Here is a 23,275-nt window from a genome sequence, read left to right as displayed (position 1 = left end):
GAGCCGGTGGTTGGGAGGTGAGGATAGTGCTGGGCAGACTTATACGGTCTGTTCCAGAGCCGGTGGTTGGGAGGCGGGGATAGTGCTGGGCAGACTTATACGGTCTGTGCCCTGAAGAGCACAGGTACAAATCAAAGTAGGGTATACACAAAAAGCAGCAAATATGAGTTATCTTGTTGGGCAGACTGGATGGACCGTGCAAGTCTTTTTCTGCCGCCATCTACTATGTTACTTCATCTTACAGATTGCAAGAGAGTACGCTATAAGTTGGTTCACACCACAGACTTCAGATACCAAGGTGCTAAGTGGTGGAACCTGCTACCAATGCAATCAAGGGTCAGCCTGATTACTTGGTATTTCAAGACTGAAAACTTTCTTTGAGAGGTTTCTACCCATTGATGAGTGTGTTAGATTGTAACTGGCCATCAATTGTTTATTATGTAATTCTTATTTGTGCTACTCTACTCTTACTTGATATTTTGTTTATGGTATTGTAGACCTTGCCTGTTTTATTTATTGTAAGCCACATTGAACTCAAGTACGTTCAGGATAATGTGGAATATCAATGTCAAAATCAATCAATCAATCACAAACAGTGGGGCATATTTTCAAAGTACTTAAACTTACAAAGTACTTAGAAAATATGCCTCATAGTTGTCAGGTATAACCCAAAAGAAGGGTTGAAAACCAGTGATCTGGACTGTGGAGGGGTAAGGATGAGAAAAGGATTGTGAATGTGGCAGGAGAAAAGAGAAGGGATTTTTTTTTTTTTTTTGGGGTGGGGGGGGATACAAGTTCTAGTCACAGCTCTGAAATGGCTAGGGAAGGGCTTTAAGAAGTGGAAAGGACATCTCAGGTGGGTGAGGGATGAGGCAATATCAGGAAGGGAGAGAAACAAGTAGAGCTAGAGGAAATGAAAAATACTTCAAAGGTAGTTACCTATTTTATTAATACAGCTTAGTAAAACATTTATATTTGTTCTAAAGCAAAACTGAAGCATATGTACCATTGTGGTAATTATTTTGTAAGATTCTGTGATGGGTGTTGAGATGTTGACCAGACACAAGTCTATTATAATGGCAAAGTATTATGTTATGGGATAATGCAACTATATTGAAAAATGGCAGCATTTCCAAAGTTTCCATAAGTGTGTATGTGGTTTATGTTCATTCAGGGTTGGGTAACTGTTTATTTAGAGTGCACTTAATGATAGATTTCTAAGGCATTATTTAGGAGCATGTCAAGCATTACTCACACCTGTATGGTAAATGCCCACCAATGTTAACTCTGGGCCCATGCAAAATGTTAGGTCAGGCTACACTCATGTTTCTGATTTGAAGGTACTTTCCTGTAGGGAGCCTTTCTTGCAGTTTTATGAGGAGAAAGTGGTGGTGAAACCAGTTCCTTCTTTCCTTTCCAAGGTGCTGTTGGAGTTTCACATTAATCAGTTGATGTCTTTATCAGTTCTGGGGTAGCTTAACAGTTTGGCAGAACCAGAACTGGTTGCATCGGTTGGATGGTTGTTGAGCCTTATGGATATATTTGAAAAAAAACCCCTCAAGAATGTTGTTGATGTGACCACTTTTTCATACTCTTCAGTGGTCATAGGAAAGCAGAGGTAACTTCCAAAGCCTCTATCGCTATGTGAATTAAAGAGGTGGTTGCTGTGGCTTATCTACTCAAGGGAAAGCCGATTCCATTCTTTCTGAAGATTCATTCCACTAGAATTCAGGCAACGTCTTGGGCAGAGCATCCTCTAGTTTCATCTCTTGACATTTGTAAGGTATCAGTGGGTCATTCGTACATGCCTTTGCCTGTCACTATCATATGGACATGTAGGCATGGCAGGATGTGGCCTTCAGGGAATGAGTATTGGAGGTAGGTCTTTGGGGATCCCACCCATCAGGGTAACTGCTGTGGTACTTCCCATCAGTCTGTGCCAGGCTAGAGGGACACTATGGAAGGAGAAACAAAATCATACCTGCTAATTTACTTTCTTTTAGGCCCTACTCTGTTCAACTGTAGTATTTCTATCATTTTTGGAAGTTATGTTGCTCCTTCAGATTCAAGTTTGAGGCTACGAGGTGTTTAGGTTGGTTTACGTAGTTGGTTATGTTGCTAGGCTGGGTGCAATATAGCTCTTAAAAAAAAACACACAAAAACAAAACTATAACTTATACAATTGTCAGTAATGGCTTGCAATGGCTAGTGGGCAGCAGCACCATGGGATCAAACCTCACTGATCGCAAACACCCAGAGTGCTCTCTCTACAGAAGCCCTTCCTGCCTAGCCAAATCTCAACTGGGTTCAGGGGTTGGAAGCTCTGTTCACCTTTGTTCCTGCATGGCAAACATGGGAGCAGCCCCGCTCACCACTCAGACACCGTGGGATCAATCCACATTGATTACAAGCACCCAGAATGCTCTCTCTATAGCAGCCCTTCCTGCCTCACTGAATCTCGACCAGGCGGGGGGGGGTTTGAAGTTCCATTTGCCTTTGTTCCTGCACGGCAAATGTAGGAGTAGCCACGCCCACCACTCCAACACAGACACCGCAGGATCAATACTGCAAAACCCAGAGGCACATAGCCACTCAGCATGCTGTGCAAGGGGCATGCTGAAGGTGTGCACCTTTGCATGGTGCCTGGAGTGGAGCCAACCCAAACCAACTGTCTGCCCACCTTGAACATAACAGACCAAGGCCTAAACACCCCCTTCTAGATCCACTTAAATAACCGTCTCAGGAAAACCTTTCTATCCTCATCTCTGACAGCACCACACCGGTCACTGAAAGATGGTCAACCTATGGCCTATTATTTCTAGCTGTGCTTAGCTATCTAGGGTCAGACACAGGTGGCCCCGTTACCCATCTCATTCCTGTTGCCAGGCACTCAAACCATCTAATCCACCCCCACCCCACCCCACCCCACCAAACCCTTCAACACAGATTGCAAGTAATAGACCAAGGAAAAGCAGATTGAAGACCAACTAGAATAACCAATCCAATTTAACCAGAATCTCATACCACCATCAAATCCACACCACACCTCCATGAACACCGGTTCCATGCGTGTACACCAACGCAAGATCAGTCAGAAACAAGTTACTATTATTGCATGACCTAATCGAATCCAAAGACTTCAGCCTTGTCTTTATAATTGAGTCCTAGTTACAGGAACAAAATAGTCCAGAATTCTCTCACCTATGCCCTCTCTGTTACAGTGCCCTTCACTCACCCAGGCAGGAAAAACAAGGGGGAGGTCTAGCCATACTATACAAAAGCTTTTTCCAATTAAAAATGATCTACTCCGACATCACTCCCTGTCTTGAGTTCATACTCTGCAGACTACAAGATGACTCCAACACTCCACGCAACGAGATTGGAGTCCTACTGGTATACAGTTCTCCTGGCCCCTGGCACAACATCAAAAAGAAAATATACAAACTCCTAGGTTACTACTCTTTCCAATTCCAGAGACTGATCCTCGTTGGCGACATGAACCTCCAACTCCTTCCTATCTTCTTGTGACCTACCTTTGGGCTACATGACCACCACACATGAGAAAGGTCATGCTCTTGACATGATCACTTCTCATCCCTCCTCCCTTATCTCCAACACTGAATGGTCAGCCATACCATGGTCTGACCACTTTAGCCCATTTTACTCTCCATATCCATATGTCCTCTCACACCACGACTAAAAAAAAAAAAAAAAAAGATCAGGCCCATCATAAAAACACAGGGAATAATCAATGTTCCCAAGTTCTGGAAGACAGTCTCCGACAAGATCAATATACAGCAAATCAATTCCTTAACAATGAAGGCCAAGTGGGACTAGATCACGGAGGAGTCTCTGAATACCATCACTCCCGAAAGACTCACCAGGGTAGGTCCCCCAACCCCTGGTACACCGATCACCTCAAAAACTTGAAATGCTCCTGCAAACACCTCGAAAGAGCATGGAGGAAAAGACCACAATTCACAGACCAAGTACTAACTTCCACTGTTAAAGATTATCTAGTAAGGGGCAAACAGATCATTCTGTTCCAGTATGATGTTTCTGCAGCCTTCAACTCAGTGGAGCACAGACTATTGTTAACGAAACTCAATAACCTAGGGCTAACCGGTCCAGTGCTAAGCTGATTCAATTACTTCTTAAAAAATAGATCCTACAAGGTCTGGAAAGGGAGCATATTATCTAAAAGATGGGTGCCCACCTGTTGTGTCCCTCAAGGCTCTCCACTATCTCCCAAGCTATTCAACCTATTCATGAGCTCCCTTCTCCAGCATCACATTAGATATGGGTGAAAGCTTACTGTCATACGCTGATATCCTAATGCTTATCCCCACAAGATCCTCAAAGACACATCCGAAAGTGTGGCCAAAGCTATCAACAAAATCTAGAAATGGGCCGCCTATGCTCCTGCTGAACCAAACCAAGACAAAAATACTCTGGTTCAGCAACACTGCTTCCACTAGCCCCATGAATATAATGCTGCCCAACGGTCTTACCCTTGTTAAGGAATCAAAAGTCCTAGGAATCACCTTAGACTCCTCCCTGAGCTTTGAGCCTCAAATAAACCAACTATGGAAGAAATCCCTCTACAGAATGCATCAACTGAGACTGATAAGAGCTTTCTTTCAAGAATCCCACTCGTGGTGTTGGTACAGATGCTGGTCATTTCCAATCTTGACTACTGCAATTCCCTATACCCATACACCGGCCTAAACAAAGATTGCTCACCAAACTACAGTTTATACAGAACACAGCAGTGAGGCTGATCTTTCGCCTACAAAATTTTGAAAGAGTTTCCGGTCATCTTAGAAATCTGCACTGGCTATGAGTCTGAGCCACAATCCCTTCAAATCCATCTGCCTAGTCTTCGAAGTTCTACACAGGAACTTCTCCAAGCTGCTATCCCAACTCTTCTCACAGTGTTTCTATAAATCAAATTGTCTGCATGATAATGCTCTCCTGAAATATCCATCGCTGAACACAAAACTCAAATGTCAGACCAACTCCATGTTCTCCCTCTGCGCCGTAACCGAATTACACCCAATTGGAAACAAACTACATGAGCCCCCGCAGGAGACTGAAGACCCTGCTCTTTGACAGTACTAACCAAATCTACCTTTGCCAAAAGAGCTTACCTATGCACACCCACGTGAATCTTCCTTCCTCACCCCACTCTTCTTTACCTTCTTAGACTCCTGCGAGCCACTTCCATTCTATGCAACTCAGTCTATGTAAACTGCCCCAAATCTCTCGATGGGATAAGTGCAGTATATAAGCCACAGATTAGCTCAACTTTGTTTGATTCTCCCAGCGTCTCAGCTTGGGCTCCGGTAGCAAGATTTCCTATTGTGCCATCTTTGGACATCTCCAGGAAGTCTAGCCCACTTCTGAGACCTGCTGGGCAAGGCAGGGGATTAACCTCCGGTGAGGATAATGTTTCTATTCCCTGTGAGAAAGACGATCCACCTACGTCTCCGACTGCGGGAATTTGACTCAAACCAGTCTGTCGTGGAGTACTGGTGGTATATCTGTCAAGCGTCATCTGAAGTAGAGCAGTTTCCGAGTTTGTCACTGGTAAGCCCTTGACTGCTCCTTTCCGCTTGGTGTGCGGCATATTTAGAGAGGAAGAAGAAAAACTTCTTTACTCCAGAAGAAAATCTGATCCACCAGGGAACGATTCAGAGACGTTGCAGAGCGTCCACCAGTCAGTCCGCCATCTTGACACGCCCCGATCTTCACATGTCTGGATTTAAAAAAGGTTTGGACAAGTTCCTGGAGCAGAAGTGCATAATATGCTATTGAGATAGACATGGGAAAGCCACTGCTTGCCCTAGGATTGGCAGCATAGAAAGCTGCTACCATTTGGGTTTCTGCCAGGTACTTCTGACCTGGATTGGCCACTGTTTGAAACAGGATACTGGGCTAGGTGGACCATTGGTCTCACCCAGTATGGCAGTTCTTTACATGTACAAATAGGAGATGAGGGATAGATCACTTGTGTGGGGAATTCTGGGTGATATATTAAACTGGGTTAAAATGTGTGAAATTATTAACTGAAATGTGAACTATGTTATTATGTATTTAGAGGGCAATAATAAAAGCCCTTTGCATGGCTACAACAGCATTTTACCAGCAGAATTCAATGCTGCTTATTGTTGCCCAAAAACCCGAACCTGTCCCCAAATAGATATGTGCATTCAACAATGCAGCGTTTATTCACCAGCTTACTGTAATATGTGATCCAGGAGGCCAGAGTGGGAACAGGGCAATTAGCAGGTTCTCAAACATTAACAATAATCATTTTTAGTCTTTTTAGATGCGAGGATAAGAGATATGATCCTTGTTTAAATTTTTGTATGCTTTTATCATATAGTTTAATATTTTTGTATACTGATACATTTGTATATAAACCATCTCGAGCTTATTGGTGAGGTGTCATCAAATAAAGTTTATTTTCTCTTTCTAAAAAGTTGGCAACCCTAGTCCTGATATGCATCTCCCCCTCTTCCCTGAACCTAAACAGGTTGCTGTTAAATGTGTATATTTTTGATACTGTTTCACTTTACCCGTTTTCAAGTTACCTCATTTATTGTATTTATACTTACTCTTGGTAATGTTACTATTGTTAACAAAGTTGTAAGTTTTATGTTAAACTGTACCTGCTGTACACCACGCCTTGGGTGAATCTCTTCATAAAAGCGGTTAATAAATTCCAATAAATAAAAATTTTAGCATGATACAGGTAGGCAAAGCTATTTAAAGGTACACACAGCTAGCATCACAGAACCAGCAAATAGCAGAGCAGACATGTGCAGTTAGCAGTTCACTGTTGGTATTTTAACCTCAGACACTCCAAAACTTCTAGTCCTTAATAAATAGACAAATACATTAGGAATGCTTCCTTTATAGGTAAAAAACCAGCTCGAAGAATACAAAATTTGCCCTCTTATATTAAACACTTTATGAAAAATACATGATTTGGTACTGTTTACATAAATATATATAGCAGGTTTTCTCTGTTACTGTATAGAACACATATCAAAATATCATGTTCAGGCAGTCACGTTTATAAGCATCCAAGAGGAAATGGATGCGAAGCTGAAACACATTATACTCATATCATCAAGCCTAGCTTACAAGATGGCAGGAACAGTCAGTATAGTACATTTGTTTATCTCTGTTTTCTTAAACAACTAGAATTCTCCCCATCCCTAAAGTTTTGTACTGCAGAGGAATTATGTTCAAAAAAGGCCTTTTAGTCCACCAGCTAAAAACTCCAAGGTGGCTTTAACTGAGCTGATAAACCCGTTGTCACAACTATTATAAGAGCTATGCTGACAAGATGAAGGAGCCACATACACACAGTTGTTATAGGCTATAGCTTGTACTAAAAAACTATTCCAGGATTCTGGTGCTAAGTTTTTCTGTATTTCTCCACCTGAATTTGAAAAGTTTCTGATAGAAATGATAAGAAGAAAACAGCGTCAGATCCCATGGAAAATGAAGCTTTTCCAACACGAGGAGCTGCACATATCTCAAGTTACAATAAGTTTATTGACGGTAAAACTAAGCACAAGAACAGTATAAAAAACAAAATTGGGGCCCGTCAGCATCTGGTGGTAGGAAATCCAGTTGTTCCTGTTCAGTCTATTGCATGAATGCACATAACAGCTGAGACACAAAGCAGAGGGTAGAACAGCTGATCAGGTCTCTCAAAGGCTTTTACAGAAGAGTTTCTGCTGGCGTGCAACCACATCCGTAGTGATACCCATTGTGGCCTGCCATGCTGTCACAAATTGCTCCTGGCCCATCTTGGTTAGCTGGCGGCTGCACAGCTGAAGCTCCTGCAGGTCCAAAGCAATCCTGTCTAGTGCCATACTGTGCAGGGGTCCTTGGATGGAGCATCCTAAGGAGAAAGATAAAATCAGTTGTGAGTGATGTTGCCCAGACGTGGTGAATACTAGACCGCAGAAAGCCTACAATAAGCACTTAGCAGCTACAGCAGAATAACCAAATGAGGGAAGGGACCAGGCCTTGAAGGGAGGTCCCTCCTCCAGTGATTCTTAAACCTGTCCTGAGGAGAACCAGCTAGTCAGACTTTCAGGATATCCTTAATGAATATGCATGAGAAAGATTTGGTGCAGCATTTCCTCCTCCTCAAATGGAACCAGGGTTGGGATATGGCACCAAGAGCCTTCCATTTGCAATCACACGGACATTTCTTCTGTTTGATATCCCCTCCTAATCACTACAGTGACAGGCATTTGCTGGAGGACAAGCAAAAGGTTCCTTCCATTCCCTGTAGTCAGGAGCCCCAAACTTGGCCTCTCCTGCATTTCTAGCTAACCCAGGAAGGAGACTCAAGGTGATTTTGAATCCAGAACCCTTTATGTGGAACTCCACAGTACAGTGCCAGCCCTTAAATTCAATCTGGACACCCATCCTAGGCTTTATTCCTCACAGCTAAGAATCCTCTGTGCTTATTCCAGGCTTTACCCCTCACTCTCCCCCAACAGCTAAGGATGCTCTGTGCTTATCTTAGGATTTAACACATATTCCCCACAGTTAAGGATACTGTATACTTGTCATAGCCCTTACCCCACACTCTGCCTTTACATCTTTGAGGTCTTTGGATGTCTCTCTCTACTCCTTAAGGGTATGAACATTTAGGAGATTATGTTTCTGTAGACTACCATTTTGGTAGCAATTCTGTGAACCGCCTCCATCCTTTCCAAAGTGGCCTCAAAGTGGACAGAATATTCCAGGTAAGTTGATAAGAGAAGTGGGTTGTAAATCCCACTTTTCCTACTACCAACACTCTGGGACTTTGGATAAGTCACTTCACCCTCCAGTGCCTTGGGCTGAACTAGAATGTAAGCCCACTTGGGAAGGGAAATAACATGTAGTCGAATTTTAACTCGTCATGAGTTCAGGTTTTGAAAAAGCGAATAATAACTCTAAAATCCAAACCAGTGACCTGACCAGAAAGAACCATCACATCCTTTTACCTGCTGCTTCTTCCTATACATCCCAGCAGCCTTCTATCTTTGTCTTGAGATTATTATGCACTATCGCTCAAGGTCTCTCTCCTGTTCACTGCACATCAGTATCTCATCCTACTCTTAGTAAGCATGCATTGCTCTCTTGGATTTCTGACCAAAAAACTGTAATATTTTGTGCAGCTTATCTTAACTGATGAGCGTACAGCCAATCCTTGAACTTTCTTAGGACATAATTCATTCATTCTGCTCATTTAGGCGTACTAAATGTATAATGGATCTTAGTTTCTAGAGTAAATGCATGACTCTACTTTTTGCATTGAAGTAGAACTCATCTCCCTCCCCCCCCCCCCCCCCCCCAACACTTTCATTTTGTTTACTCCCTGAGGAGCTCCTCTAATGATCTTTCTCTCCTCATGGTGAACTCCAACATTTACCACCTTCCTCTGTCCTCTATCACTTAACTAGTTTCCAATCCGGTCTTTCACCTTCGGACCCAACCCTACACTGTTTGGTTTATTCACGAGTTAAGAGTTTTGCTGAAACACAAGTAAATCACATCCGGTATGGACAGTGAATGTGTGCTTCTTTCAGGACTGAACGAAATCTTGTACTCTGTGCAATGTGCTTTTCCTTTGTAAGTATACAGATACATTATTTCAATGCAGTACCATTAATTATGTTAGGTTAGCTATATACCGTACTCAACTATAAGTTGAGAATTTTTTTTTTTAATTTATAGAAGTCTTTATTAAGCATTGCAAAACAACATCTACTCATTTTGATACAGTAGAATAATCTACATTTCCACATAATCACTCAATGAGTATTTGACAAAAAAGGCTTCAGTTAAATAACAATGCTATAACAGATACAAACTCTACTTCAAATTTTTTAAATTTTAATACAGAAAATCTCCCCTACCCTTGTTCTACACCCCCCACCTTCCCCTCACACCTTCCCTGCCCTCCTGTGTATACACCATTTAACCATAACACTTTTTTAGAAAGGGTTCCCAAACCCTTTCCCATGCGGGCAAAGTTTTCCTTCTTACTGCAGTTAATCTCTCCATTTCACATATGTATCGCACCTTAGTATTCCAATTCACCATTGAGGGAACCTTCGGCGATTTCCAGTTCTGTGCTAAATTTATGCAAGCTGCATGCAGGGATCCTCTCAACAAGAGCCACTGATCAGACGTAATGCCCTCTGGCTGCTGCCCAAGTAGGAAAACTAAAGGATGCCACTGTACAGATTTGCCAACCCCCCTCCAGTAGGCCTGAGCTTTAGGGCAAGACCACCAAATGTGACCCATGGTCCCCACCACCACAATTCCGCCAGCAGCCTTTGGGCACATGAGCAAACATGTGATGTAGTCTGACTGGTGTCAGATACCATCTGTAAAAAAAACTTTGATAGCATTTTCCTGCATTGCCACTGCTAGGGATGATCTCAAGATCCATTTTTCCAACGCCAGCCAAGCTGCATCTGATAAAGTGAACTGTAATTCCTGTTCCCACCTCTTCCTATGCAGTACATACTGTTTAATATTTGTCACCTGATATGCATACAAATGAGATATCATTCCGCACGGTATGTTCAAATCTAGCAGAGCTCTTCCATTGGATGTGTATCATGCTTCAAACACCCTATATAGACTTGCCCTAACAAGAAATGTTGCAACTGTAGGTAGGCATAACGATCACCAGGCCGAAGCCCGAAATAGTCCACCAACTTCTCAAAGGGTACCATATTTCCTCCCACATGCAACTGTCCCAACATGTCCAACCCGGAGTCTGCCCACCTGCTAAAAGTAGTATTTCCTATACCAGGCTCAAACATAGGGTTATCCACTATCGGGGCTAAGCCTGACACCAGTGGTTGACGTTCTGGAAACATAAGGTCCCAGTAGTAAAAAGTAGCCTGCACAGTAGGCGGGAACCTGTCCACTCGTCCTCTACGCCTACTCGCAAGCCACATTATATGTCCTAATTTCTGAGTTCCCACCAAGGATTGCTCAATATCTACCCACAATTTGTGATCTTCCTTCCTGAACCAGTCTATCGCTGCTCTGGACTGCGCCGCACAATAGTACCAGAACAGATTTGGCACCCCCAACCCTCCCTCACGTTTACTTTTATAGAGAAAAGCATGAGGCAACCTCGGTCTCCTCTGATTCCAAACAAAGCGCATCAATATATCCTGCAGTCCTGACAGAAAAGTTCGAGATACCCACAAAGGAAGGACCTGAAATAGATATAGAAGACGGGGCAGTATGTTCATTTTAATCGCCGCTATCCTCCCAAACCAGGATAATCCCATAGACATCCAGTTATTCAAATCCTTCTGCACCTCCTTCTTAAGTGCCGGATAGTTGGCTACAAACAGCTCCGAGAGGTTACTCCGTATCTTAACTCCTAGATAGCTTAATTCACGACCCTCCCACTTAAATGCAAAGGACGTCCTCAGGGTCTCCATCAATCCAGGTGGTACTCCCACAGCTAATCCAATAGATTTACTAGCATTTAGTTTGTATCCAGATACCCGGGTATATTCCTCTATCACCCTCATTAAGTTAGGTAGCGAGACCAGTGGGTTTGTTAGGGACAGAAGCAGGTCATCTGCAAAAAGCGCGATTTTATATTCCTGTGCCCCTACCTGTACTCCAGCAATGTCGTCGTTCTCTCGAATAGCTGCCGCCAGAGGTTCCATCGCCAGAGCAAACAGTAAAAGGGACAACGGACAGCCCTGCCGAGTTCCCCGTCCTAACCCAAATTCCTCTGAGTTCCCACCATTTACTCTCACACAGGCCTGCGGCGAGGAGTACAAGGCCTGAATCCAGGCTTGAAAAAGCTGTCCAATCCCCACTCTATGCAGAACCTTGTCCAGATATCCCCAGTGTACCCGGTCAAACGCTTTTTCAGCATCTAATCCGAGTAACACCGTGGCCCTGGCTTTTATCTGAGTTGCATACAAGAGGTCCACCATTCGGCGTATATTATCTATGGCCTGCCTCTTAGCTATAAATCCCAACTGATCTGGGTGGATTAAGCAAGGAAGTACACTCCTCAGACGATTTGCCAGCACCTTTGCCAGGATTTTGACATCTGTGTTGAGAATCGATATGGGTCGGTACGAGGAACACTCAGTTTTATCCTTGCCTGGCTTTGGTACTACCGCCACCCAAGCCTCCATCATAGTCTTAGGAAGAGGTGCCTCTTCCCTCACAGAATTAATTATCATTGTCAGGTAGGGTGCCAGCTCCACCACATATGCCTTAAAAAACTCATTTGTGAAGCCATCTAATCCTGGCACCTTCCCCGTAGGCAAAGGTTTTACAACCCCAATAACCTCCTCCACCTGCACCGGCTCATCAAGCTCCCTTTTTTGCAATTCAGAAAGGACTGGCAATCCCCTGGCCACCAAATACTCATCTATTCTCCCAGTCTGTACAGTAGCATCCTCTTTGTATAGATTCTCATAATATTGGGCAAATCGTTCCCTAATCTGAACTGACTTATGCAACGTCTCCCTTGGCGTCCCTTACTCTCAAGATGTGTCGATCCGCTCTCATCCGTCTTAATTTCGTAGCCAACAGTCTTCCGGGCTTATAAGTACAAGCATAGTGAACCTGTTTCATTCTCTCATTCACAAATTTCAAGCTCTCCTCATGCAACCCCACAATTTCCAATCTCACCGCTTGTAGCTTGCGAAAGTCAGCTACAGAGCCAGAGGCCCTATATCTATCTTCCAAGACACTCAATCTTTCCATACATTGAGCTAGATGTACCCTGTGAACTCGGGCCTTCTGACTAGCACATTTGATAAAGTGCCCTCTTGAGACTGCCTTAAATGCATCCCACACCATACCCAGTGTTGGTCCCGAGTCCATATTGATATCAACATATTCTTTCAGGACTGGGATAAAACTAGCCACTGTTTCCGGATCCTGCAGCATGTTGTTATTAAATGTCCACCTTTTGTCTCTCACCTCCTCCCTCAAAGAAGGAATGACAGTCCAGACTGGGGCATGGTCTGATATGGTAATATTACCTATAGAGGACTCTTCCCCCCCCTTCAGACAAAGTTTTATCAAGAAAGATATAGTCTAGTCTAGAGTAGGTGAGATGCACCTGGGAATAAAAAGTGTAGTCCCTCCCCCTAGGGTGTCCCATTCTCTACACATCATACAGGCCCATCCCTTCTACAAAATTGTTCAAAGCCTGAGATATTCTACAGTCCTTCAGAGCAGGAAGAGCTGACTTATCGAGCCTTGGCTGCATAGTGACATTAAAATCTCCTGCCACCAGCACCTTACCCTCTGGCAAAGGCCTGAAGCTCCCTTTGGAGTCGCAAGAAAAAGTGTTCCTGCCTCTCAATGGGCGCATATACATTAACCAATGTGTACTCCTCATGTTCCAACATAACGTGCAGAAAAAGGAATCTTCCCTCCCTATCCCTTCTTGTATGTACAATCTGCACCTGAACATCTTTATGAAACATGATAGCCACCCCTCTTTTTTTTGTCCCTGTTACGTCCGAAGCACAGACCACCTGCGGGTATTGTTTAGAGGACAATAACCTCTCGTGCTTTTTTAAGAAGTGAGTTTCCTGCACAAAAACCACTTGTGGTTGTACCAAACATAATTCATGCAATAGTCCATGTCTTTTATAAGGAGAGTTTAGTCCCTTTATATTGTAAGTGAAAAACTTATAACCCACCATTGAACCGTCTCTGATCTAACCAGATTACTAAAGAAAGGTGCATACCCTTCCCTAACTCCCCCTCCCCGAGTACAACCCCCCTCCCTCCCAACCCATCCCCCCCTCCATATCCACCCACCAAACAATTCCTTCCAGCATTGCATGGGAAGTTGGAAGAAAGCAACTCAAGAAGCGAACACACCACCCAGTCCCTCCCCCACACTTCAAACACGCCCCCACCCCTTATTTTAAAGCAAATGAACACCCCATCTCCAACCTTAACCCCTCACAGAACATTAAACTTCACTCAATCCCCCCCACTCATCCACCAAGCCAGCACTTAATCACTGAAATAGTTACAGTTGTGATTTTAACACCAGAGTCCTCCTTGGGCCTTCAGGTCTGAGCTCTCGGTGTCTTCAGTTTCTGTGGAACTCTCTTCCACTTCTGCAGGCGCCTTGGTCGTCGAAGCCAGCTCTGTAGGCAACATCTCTGACGTGGTCAGGCCAGCCTCGTACAAGCACTTCCATGCATCAGCCACTTTCTGCTTCCGACACTATTGCCCCTTGAGTTCAAAACAGATGGCAAATGGAAAAGCCCATCTATAAGCAATTTTTTCTTTATTCAAAACCTCGATCACTGGTCTCATGGCACGCCTCTGCGTTAGTGTAAACACGGACAGATCTTGGAACACAGAGATCCGTGCTTCGTTGTATTGCAGGTCTGGGAGCTTACGAGCCTTCTGCCACAGCATTTCTTTAAACGCATAGGAGGAAAAGCAAACAAGAATGTCTCTGGGTCTGTTATCCACTCGCTGACCCTGCACTCTATGTGCTGTATCCATAGCCGCTGCAGCTGGATACCAGGCCTCCCCCAAGATTTTTTCGCACAGGTTCCGCACCAGCACCGGAATATCTTCCATGTCTCCGCTTTCAGGAATTCCACGGAACCGCAGATTGTGCCTTCTGCCTCTGTTCTCAAGGTCATCGAGTTTATATTTAAAGTCCTCTGATTGCTCCTGCATCTGTGACATAGTAACATAGTAGATGACGGCAGAAAAAGACCTGCACGGTCCATCTAGTCTGCCCACGATAAACTCATATGTGTATACCTTACCTTGATTTGTACCTGTCTTTTTCAGGGCACAGACCGTATAAGTCTGTGCAGCAGTATTTCCCGCCTCCCAACCACCAGTCCCGCCTCCCATCACCGGCTCCGGCACAGACCCCATATAAGTCTGCCCTCCCCCATCCTAGCCTCTCAACCACCAACCCCTCTTCCCCCCGCCACCCAATTTCAGCTAAGCTTCTGTGGATCCATTCGTGAGATTCTGTGGATCCATCTGTGAGATACACAAGCTCAGCACACCATGCTGCTCATCCTGATCATCCATCCGTTCCTCCAGGGTTTCCACTCTGCCCGCCAGCTCTCTCAGATCCAAACTGATAGCGTCAACATGCTCCAGTATTTCCACTCGTGATGCTTTTATTTCTTTGCGGATCGCCTCCAAACATTTAGCCAAGTCAGCTGACGAGCTCTTCTTTGAGGCGGAATGGCGTGACGTCGCGTGTGAAGCTGCCGAATCTGAGTCCGACATTGCGGGAGAAGCATGGCGTGAAAGACTCCTCGCGTTCTGTCGCTTTGATGCACGCTCGCTTCCCCGCTGCTGCGATGCTGATTGCTTGCTCATGTTAGGCAGCAGAGTGTCTGGAACGTCTCCCAGTGGGATATTTGCTGAAAATAAGCCTCAAATAGCACTAATAATGATGCGTTAAGGTAGGGAAGTGCGGGAGCTAAAAGCCTAGGCAGCCATTCGCCTCCGTGATGTCACTTCCTCCCCAAGTTGAGAAATTTGAGCCAAAAAATGCCTTAAAAAAAAAAATAAAAATCCTGGGGTCGTCCTATATACGAGTAATACCAGTAGCGCTAAAAAAAATTAATTATCCCTCAACCCCCATTGGCAGCACAATCCCTTCCCCTTCCTCTACCGTGTACCTTCAAACAGATCTTCTATAGAGCAGTGGCAGTGCAGCAATACTCCTAGGCTGCCTGGGGCCTGTTCTTGAACACCTTCTGACCCATCCCACCCCTCTGACTTAACTTCCTGTTTCTGAAGGAGTAGGATGGATCAGTGTGTGCCCTGGAGCAAGCTGCAGGCAGCCTAGGAGTATCACTGCACTGCTGCTGCATTACAGAATATCCATTTGAAGGTACACAGAAAGGGTGGTGGGGGTGCGGGGGGTAGGGATTGAGATGCTGAGCAGGCTGGCGGAGGGAGAGAGGGAAAGGGAGAAAGTTTGGACCCCACAGATAGAAGGGAAAGAGAGAGGGGTGCTGGCCCAGGTGAGAGAGAGAAGGCTGGAGGGAAGTCTACACTTATACATGGGTCACAGCATTTATGTTCATTTTTATGTCTAAAACTGCCCTCAACTTATGCTTGAGATTTTTATTCTTTGCTTATATTATTTTCTACTTGATTTTCCCTTTGATTTGATTTCTCTGTCTCTCTTCTTAGTTTCTATCACAGTGCTTCCCAAACTTTTATCTGGTATGATGCTTTTTTAAAATATATTTTTAAAGGCAATTTTATTGAACCAGTAAGCATGCTATAAATGTAAAGAGAATCAAATTCAATAAAATAACCAAACGGTTCAGCAAATGACAAAGTACATAAGCTTTCTCTTTTACACATTTTAGTCCTAGGTTTACAGTACCTCCACAAACACACCAAATATACCCCTATAATCCCCCCTAAACACCCTATATCTAACACACCCCATAAAGAGCAGTAAATTACTACTACTATTACTAATCATCTCTATAGTGCTCTTAGACATACGTAGCGCTGTACACATTATATGCAGGTACTTTCTTTGTCCCAAGAGGGCAATCTAAGTTTTGTACCTGGGTCAATGGAGGGTTAAGTGATTTGCCCAACGTCGGCACGATCAAAGTCTGCTGTACTACCCATTAGGCTACTCCTTCACATCCATACGAATATGAACAGACTAAGTCCCAACACTAATACTATAGACCCCACCTCCCTTTATAACCTATTACTCTATCTTCAAGCTTCAGATACAGGACGTGGCAAAAGGAGAACATATCTTCTCCCATTTAGGCAGAACATGCCTCTGTTCAGCAGAAAGCCTGTCCATTTTACAAATGCCCATAGCATATTGTACCCACTTGACTAAAGAGAGACAGAAGGTTACTTCCAAGTCCTCGAGGTATGACCTAATTTTAACACTTAAAATTTTTCATGACCCTAGATGATGAAAATAATATAAGACCTCTACTGCCCTCCATCCCTCCCTTATCCAAAGCATGAAAGCAGTAGCCACAGTGGTGGCAACACTATTAGCATTTAGCACAGGACCCTATGTGCCAGACCACAGTACTCTGCAGGAAGCCCACGCTGGAGGAGGCTCCATGCTGTCACTACTGGGCACAGATCACAGTGGAGGTCCAGAGGGAGGACAAGTCATCCTATTTCTGTGACCCATCTGGGGTCTTGACCCACTGTCTGGGAACCTCTGCTCTACTCACGATCTTCAAATCTACTAGTATTTTACTGCTACGTCTGACCTTTTGGCAACTTCAGTATTTCCTCTCCAGTTTTAACCCTAGCCATCTTCCTTTATGTAGCTAGGTACCTTCCCGCACCTCCTTTCTCTAACCTCCATCCTTCCCTGCTACCCGCTCTGTGCCCTTCTAGTCCCCACTCCTTTCCTGCTTTACCAAGTTGTGTCAGTTTCGCTCTTGCCTCCATTACTGGGGGCACTTACCTGCCAGGCTAAGGTATTTCAAGCCAATCTTCCGTTCCCTGAGGGCAGCAAGCAATGCATCCAGGCCGTCGGCACCAATCCCAGGGTTTCCAGACACATCCAGTGAAACCAGCAAGGGGCACAGCAGGACACACCTAATACCAACAGGGCAAGCAAAATAAGTGATGTCATTAGCAAACAAAAACTGCAGAGAACAGGATCTAGGTGTCGTCATTGATGATACGTTGAAACCTTCTGCTCAGTGTGCTGCTGCGGCTAAGAAAGCAAATAGAATGTTAGGTATTATTAGAAAAGGAATGGAAAACAAAAATGAGGATGTTATGCCTTTGTATCGCTCCATGGTGCAACTGCACCTCAAATATGTTCAATTCTGGTCGCCGCATCTCAAAAAAGATATAGTGGAATTAGAAAAGGTGCAGAGAAGGGTGACGAAAATGATAAAGGGGATGGGACGACTTCCCTATGAGGAAAGGCTAAAGGGGCTAGGGCTCTTCAGTTTGGAGAAAAGGCAGCTGAGGGGCGATACGATAGAGGTCTATAAAATAATGAGGAGTTTAGCGGGTAGATGTGAAGCGTCTGTTTACACTTTCCAAAAATACTAGGACTAGGGAGCATGCAATGAAGCTACAATGTAGTAAATTTAAAACGAATTGGAGAAAATCTTTCTTCACTCAACGTGTAATTAAACTCTGGAATTCATTGCCAGAGAATGTGGTAAAGGCGGTTGACTTAGCGGAGTTTAAAAAAGGTTTGGACGGCTTCCTAAAGGAAAAGTCCATAGACCATTATTAAATGGACGGGGAAAATGCACTATTTCTGGGATAAGCAGTATAAAATGTTTTGTACTTTTTTGGGATCTTGCCAGGTATTTGTGACCTGGATTGGCCACTGTTGGAAACAGGATGCTGGGCTTGATGGACCTTTGGTTTGTCCCAGTATGGCAATACTTATGTACTTATTCACTTGTCTATTAGATTGTAAGCTCTTTGAGCAGGGACTGTCTCTCTTTGTTAAATTGTACAGCGCTGCGTAACCCTAGTAGCGCTCTAGAAATGTTAAGTAGTAGTAGTACTTATGGGTAATATTATCCATGCTGCACTGCTGTAGCCCTGTTAGCAAGCAAACTAACAGGCCAGCTAAACTGTAGTAACCTTGATCCTCAGTTCGGATTCACACCATAGATAAAGGTACACCCACCTGGCTTCTGTTATGGATGGCAAGACATGGGAAATTCAGAGTGTGATTTTTAAATATTGATGTCTCAAACATCATATGCATTTGGGGCAGTTGGAAGTGCGGTATAGTATGTTTTAAATAATCAATAAAGAGGTTAGTCCTTTCAAGAGAGCCTCAGAGGTGGTAGGGACCCAGGATGCTGGGAATTATTAGGAAAGGGATAGAAAAGATGACAAAGAATATTATAATACCTCTGTATCGGGTGACCAAAATGTTCATATGAGTAAAGACTTAAGAGGTTAGGGCTCTTGAATTTGGAAAAGAGATGGCTGAGGGGGGATATGTTAGAGGTCTACAAAATACTGAGTGGTGTAGAAAATGTACAAAGACTAGAGGACTGCAACTGAAGGATTGCGTTTTTTGTGAGAAGCTTCAGTGCTTCTGCCACTGGAATTTGTTTCTTTGTACTTTGGCCATATTTTTATGAAGGTGTATGTATATGTTTCAGTAGTATCGCTTTATTATGTGATGAAATTGTGAGATCAGACTCCTGATGAAGGCCTTCGGCTGAAACACAAATTCGTGTAGAGTCTTTCTTTTAACATAATAGCGAATGCTACATACCTGTAGAAGGTATTCTCCGAGGACAGCAGGCTGATTGTTCTCACTGATGGGTGACGTCCACGGCAGCCCCTCCAATCGGAAACTTCACTAGCAAATGCCTTTGCTAGTCCTCACGCGCCCATGCGCACCGCGCAGCCGTCTTCCCGCCCGAACCGGCTCGTGTTCGTCAGTCCCATATGTAGCAAGACAAAGACAAAGGAAGAGACAACTCCAAAGGGGAGGCGGGCGGGTTTGTGAGAACAATCAGCCTGCTGTCCTCGGAGAATACCTTCTACAGGTATGTAGCATTCGCTTTCTCCGAGGACAAGCAGGCTGCTTGTTCTCACTGATGGGGTATCCCTAGCCCCCAGGCTCACTCAAAACAACAAACATGGTCAATTGGGCCTCGCAACGGCGAGGACATAACCGAGATTGACCTAACAATTTATCCAACTAACTGAGAGTGTAGCCTGGAACAGAATAAACATGGGCCTAGGGGGGTGGAGTTGGATTCTAAACCCCAAACAGATTCTGAAGCACTGACTGCCCGAACCGACTGTCGTGTCGGGTATCCTGCTGCAGGCAGTAATGAGATGTGAATGTGTGGACAGATGACCACGTCGCAGCTTTGCAAATCTCTTCAATAGTGGCTGACTTCAAGTGGGCTACCGACGCTGCCATGGCTCTAACATCATGAGCCGTGACATGACCCTCAAGAGCCAGCCCAGCCTGGGCGTAAGTGAAGGAAATGCAATCTGCTAGCCAATTGGATATGGTGCGTTTCCCCACAGCCACTCCCCTCCTGTTGGGATCAAAAGAAACAAACAATTGGGCGGACTGTCTGTTGGGCTGTGTCCGCTCCAGATAGAAGGCCAATGCTCTTTTGCAGTCCAATGTGTGCAGCTGACGTTCAGCAGGGCAGGAATGAGGACGGGGAAAGAATGTTGGCAAGACAATTGACTGGTTCAGATGGAACTCCGACACAACCTTTGGCAAGAACTTAGGGTGAGTGCGGAGGACTACTCTGTTATGATGAAATTTGGTGTAAGGAGCCTGGGCTACCAGGGCCTGAAGCTCACTGACTCTACAAGCTGAAGTAACTGCCACCAAGAAAATGACCTTCCAGGTCAAGTACTTCAGATGGTAGGAGTTCAGTGGCTCAAAAGGAGGTTTCATCAGCTGGGTGAGAACGACATTGAGATCCCATGACACTGCAGGAGGTTTGACAGGGGGCTTTGACAAAAGCAAACCTCTCATGAAGCGAACAACTAAAGGCTGTCCTGAGATTGGCTTACCTTCCACACGGTAATGGTATGCACTGATTGCACTAAGGTGAACCCTTACAGAGTTGGTCTTGAGACCAGACTCAGACAAGTGCAGAAGGTATTCAAGCAGGGTCTGTGTAGGACAAGAGCGAGGATCTAGGGCCTTGCTGTCACACCAGATGGCAAACCTCCTCCATAGAAAGAAGTAACTCCTCTTAGTGGAATCTTTCCTGGAAGCAAGCAAGATGCGGGAGACACCCTCTGACAGACCCAAAGAGACAAAGTCTACGCTCTCAACATCCAGGCCGTGAGAGCCAGAGACCGGAGGTTGGGATGCAGAAGCGCCCCTTCGTCCTGTGTGATGAGGGTCGGAAAACACTCCAATCTCCACGGTTCTTCGGAGGACAACTCCAGAAGAAGAGGGAACCAGATCTGACGCGGCCAAAAAGGAGCAATCAGAATCATGGTGCCTCGGTCTTGCTTGAGTTTCAACAAAGTCTTCCCCACCAGAGGTATGGGAGGATAAGCATACAGCAGACCTTCCCCCCAGTCCAGGAGGAAGGCATCCGATGCCAGTCTGCCGGGGGCCTGAAGTCTGGAACAGAACTGAGGGACCTTGTGGTTGGCTCGAGATGCAAAGGGGGTGCCCCACACCTGGAAGATCTGGCACACTACTCGGGAATTGAGCGACCACTCGTGAGGTTGCATAATCCTGCTCAGTCTGTCGGCCAGACTGTTGTTTACGCCTGCCAGGTATGTGGCTTGGAGCACCATGCCCTGACGGCGAGCCCAAAGCCACATGCTGACGGCTTCCTGACACAGGGGGCGAGATCCGGTGCCCCCCTGCTTGTTGATGTAATACATGGCAACCTGGTTGTCTGTCTGAATTTGGATAATTTGGTGGGACAGCCGATCTCTGAAAGCCTTCAGAGCGTTCCAGACCGCTCGTAACTCCAGGAGATTGATCTGCAGATCGCGTTCCTGGAGGGACCAGCTTCCTTGGGTGTGAAGCCCATCGACATGAGCTCCCCACCCCAGGAGAGACGCATCCGTAGTCAGCACTTTTTGTGGCTGAGGAATTTGGAAAGGACGTCCCAGGGTCAAATTGGACCAAATCGTCCACCAATACAGGGATTTGAGAAAACTCGTGGACAGGTGGATCACGTCTTCTAGATCCCCAGCAGCCTGAAACCACGGGGAAGCTAGGGTCCATTGAGCAGATCGCATGTGAAGGCGGGCCATGGGAGTCACATGAACTGTGGAGGCCATGTGGCCCAGCAATCTCAACATCTGCCGAGCTGTGATCTGCTGTGACGCTCGCACCCGCGAGACGAGGGACAACAAGTTGTTGGCTCTCGTCTCTGGGAGATAGGCACGAGCCGTCCGAGAATCCAGCAGAGCTCCTATGAATTTGAGTCTCTGCACTGGGAGAAGATGGGACTTTGGATAATTTATCACAAACCCCAGTAGCTCCAGGAGGCGAATAGTCATCTGCATGGACTGCAGGGCTCCTGCCTCGGATGTGTTCTTCACCAGCCAATCGTCGAGATATGGGAACACGTGTACCCCCAGTCTGCGAAGCACCGCTGCTACTACAGCCAAGCACTTTGTGAACACTCTGGGCGCAGAGGCGAGCCCAAAGGGTAGCACACAGTACTGGAAGTGACGTGTGCCCAGCTGAAATCGCAGATACTGTCTGTGAGCTGGCAGTATCAGGATGTGCGTGTAGGTGTCCTTCAAGTCCAGAGAGCATAGCCAGTCGTTTTCCTGAATCATGGGAAGAAGGGTGCCCAGGGAAAGCATCCTGAACTTTTCTTTGACCAGATATTTGTTCAGGGCCCTTAGGTCTAGGATGGGACGCATCCCCCTGTTTTCTTTTCCACAAGGAAGTACCTGGAATAGAATCCCAGCCCTTCTTGCCCGGATGGCACGGGCTCGACCGCATTGGCGCTGAGAAGGGCGGAGAGTTCCTCTGCAAGTACCTGCTTGTGCTGGAAGCTGTAGGACTGAGCTCCCGGTGGGCAATTTGGAGGCTTGGAAACCAAATTGAGGGTGTATCCTTGCCGGACTATTTGGAGAACCCACTGGTCGGAGGTTATGAGAGGCCACCTTTGGTGAAAAACTTTCAACCTCCCCCCGACCGGCAGATCGCCCGGCACTGACACGTTGATGTCGGCTATGCTCTGCTGGAGCCAGTCAAAAGCTCGTCCCTTGCTTTTGCTGGGGAGCCGAGGGGCCTTGCTGAGGCACACGCTGCTGACGAGAGCGAGCGCGCTGGGGCTTAGCCTGGGCCGCAGGCTGTCGAGAAGGAGGATTGTACCTACGCTTACCAGAAGAGTAGGGAACAGTCTTCCTTCCCCCATAAAAACGTCTACCTGTGGAGGTAGAAGCTGAAGGCTGCCGGCGGGAGAACTTGTCGAAAGCGGTATCCCGCTAGTGGAGCTGCTCTACCACCTGTTCGACCTTCTCTCCAAAAATATTGTCCGCACGGCAAGGCAAGTCCGCAATCCGCTGCTGGATCCTATTCTCCAGGTCGGAGGCACGCAGCCATGAGAGTCTGCGCATCACCACACCTTGAGCAGCGGCCCTGGACGCAACATCAAAGGTGTCATACACCCCTCTGGCCAGGAATTTTCTGTACGCCTTCAGCTGCCTGACCACCTCCTGAAAAGGCTTGGCTTGCTCAGGGGGGAGAGCATCAACCAAGCCCGCCAACTGCCGCACA

The 23,275-nt window shown here is 45.7% G+C and overlaps 1 protein-coding gene across 1 annotated transcript in view; it reads right to left on the bottom strand.

Annotated features, from left to right (window-relative positions):
- Positions 1 to 6,942: 6,942 nt before the first annotated feature.
- The window catches only part of TONSL (tonsoku like, DNA repair protein), a 281,739-nt gene continuing 265,406 nt past the window's right edge, over positions 6,943 to 23,275 (bottom strand). Inside the window, exons 25-26 of the mRNA XM_030220206.1 lie at positions 17,507 to 17,640; positions 6,943 to 7,921 (exon numbers count right to left, since the gene is read on the bottom strand). Of these exons, the coding sequence (XP_030076066.1) occupies positions 7,728 to 7,921; positions 17,507 to 17,640 (328 nt within the window). The 3' untranslated portion in view covers positions 6,943 to 7,727. The remainder of the gene's footprint in view (positions 7,922 to 17,506; positions 17,641 to 23,275) is intronic.

The sequence above is a fragment of the Microcaecilia unicolor genome, chromosome 1 (genome assembly GCF_901765095.1).
Source record: "Microcaecilia unicolor chromosome 1, aMicUni1.1, whole genome shotgun sequence".
NCBI lineage: Eukaryota > Metazoa > Chordata > Amphibia > Gymnophiona > Siphonopidae > Microcaecilia > Microcaecilia unicolor.
Note: the sequence above shows the minus strand (reverse complement) of the source record. Positions and strands in the feature narration are given on the sequence as shown.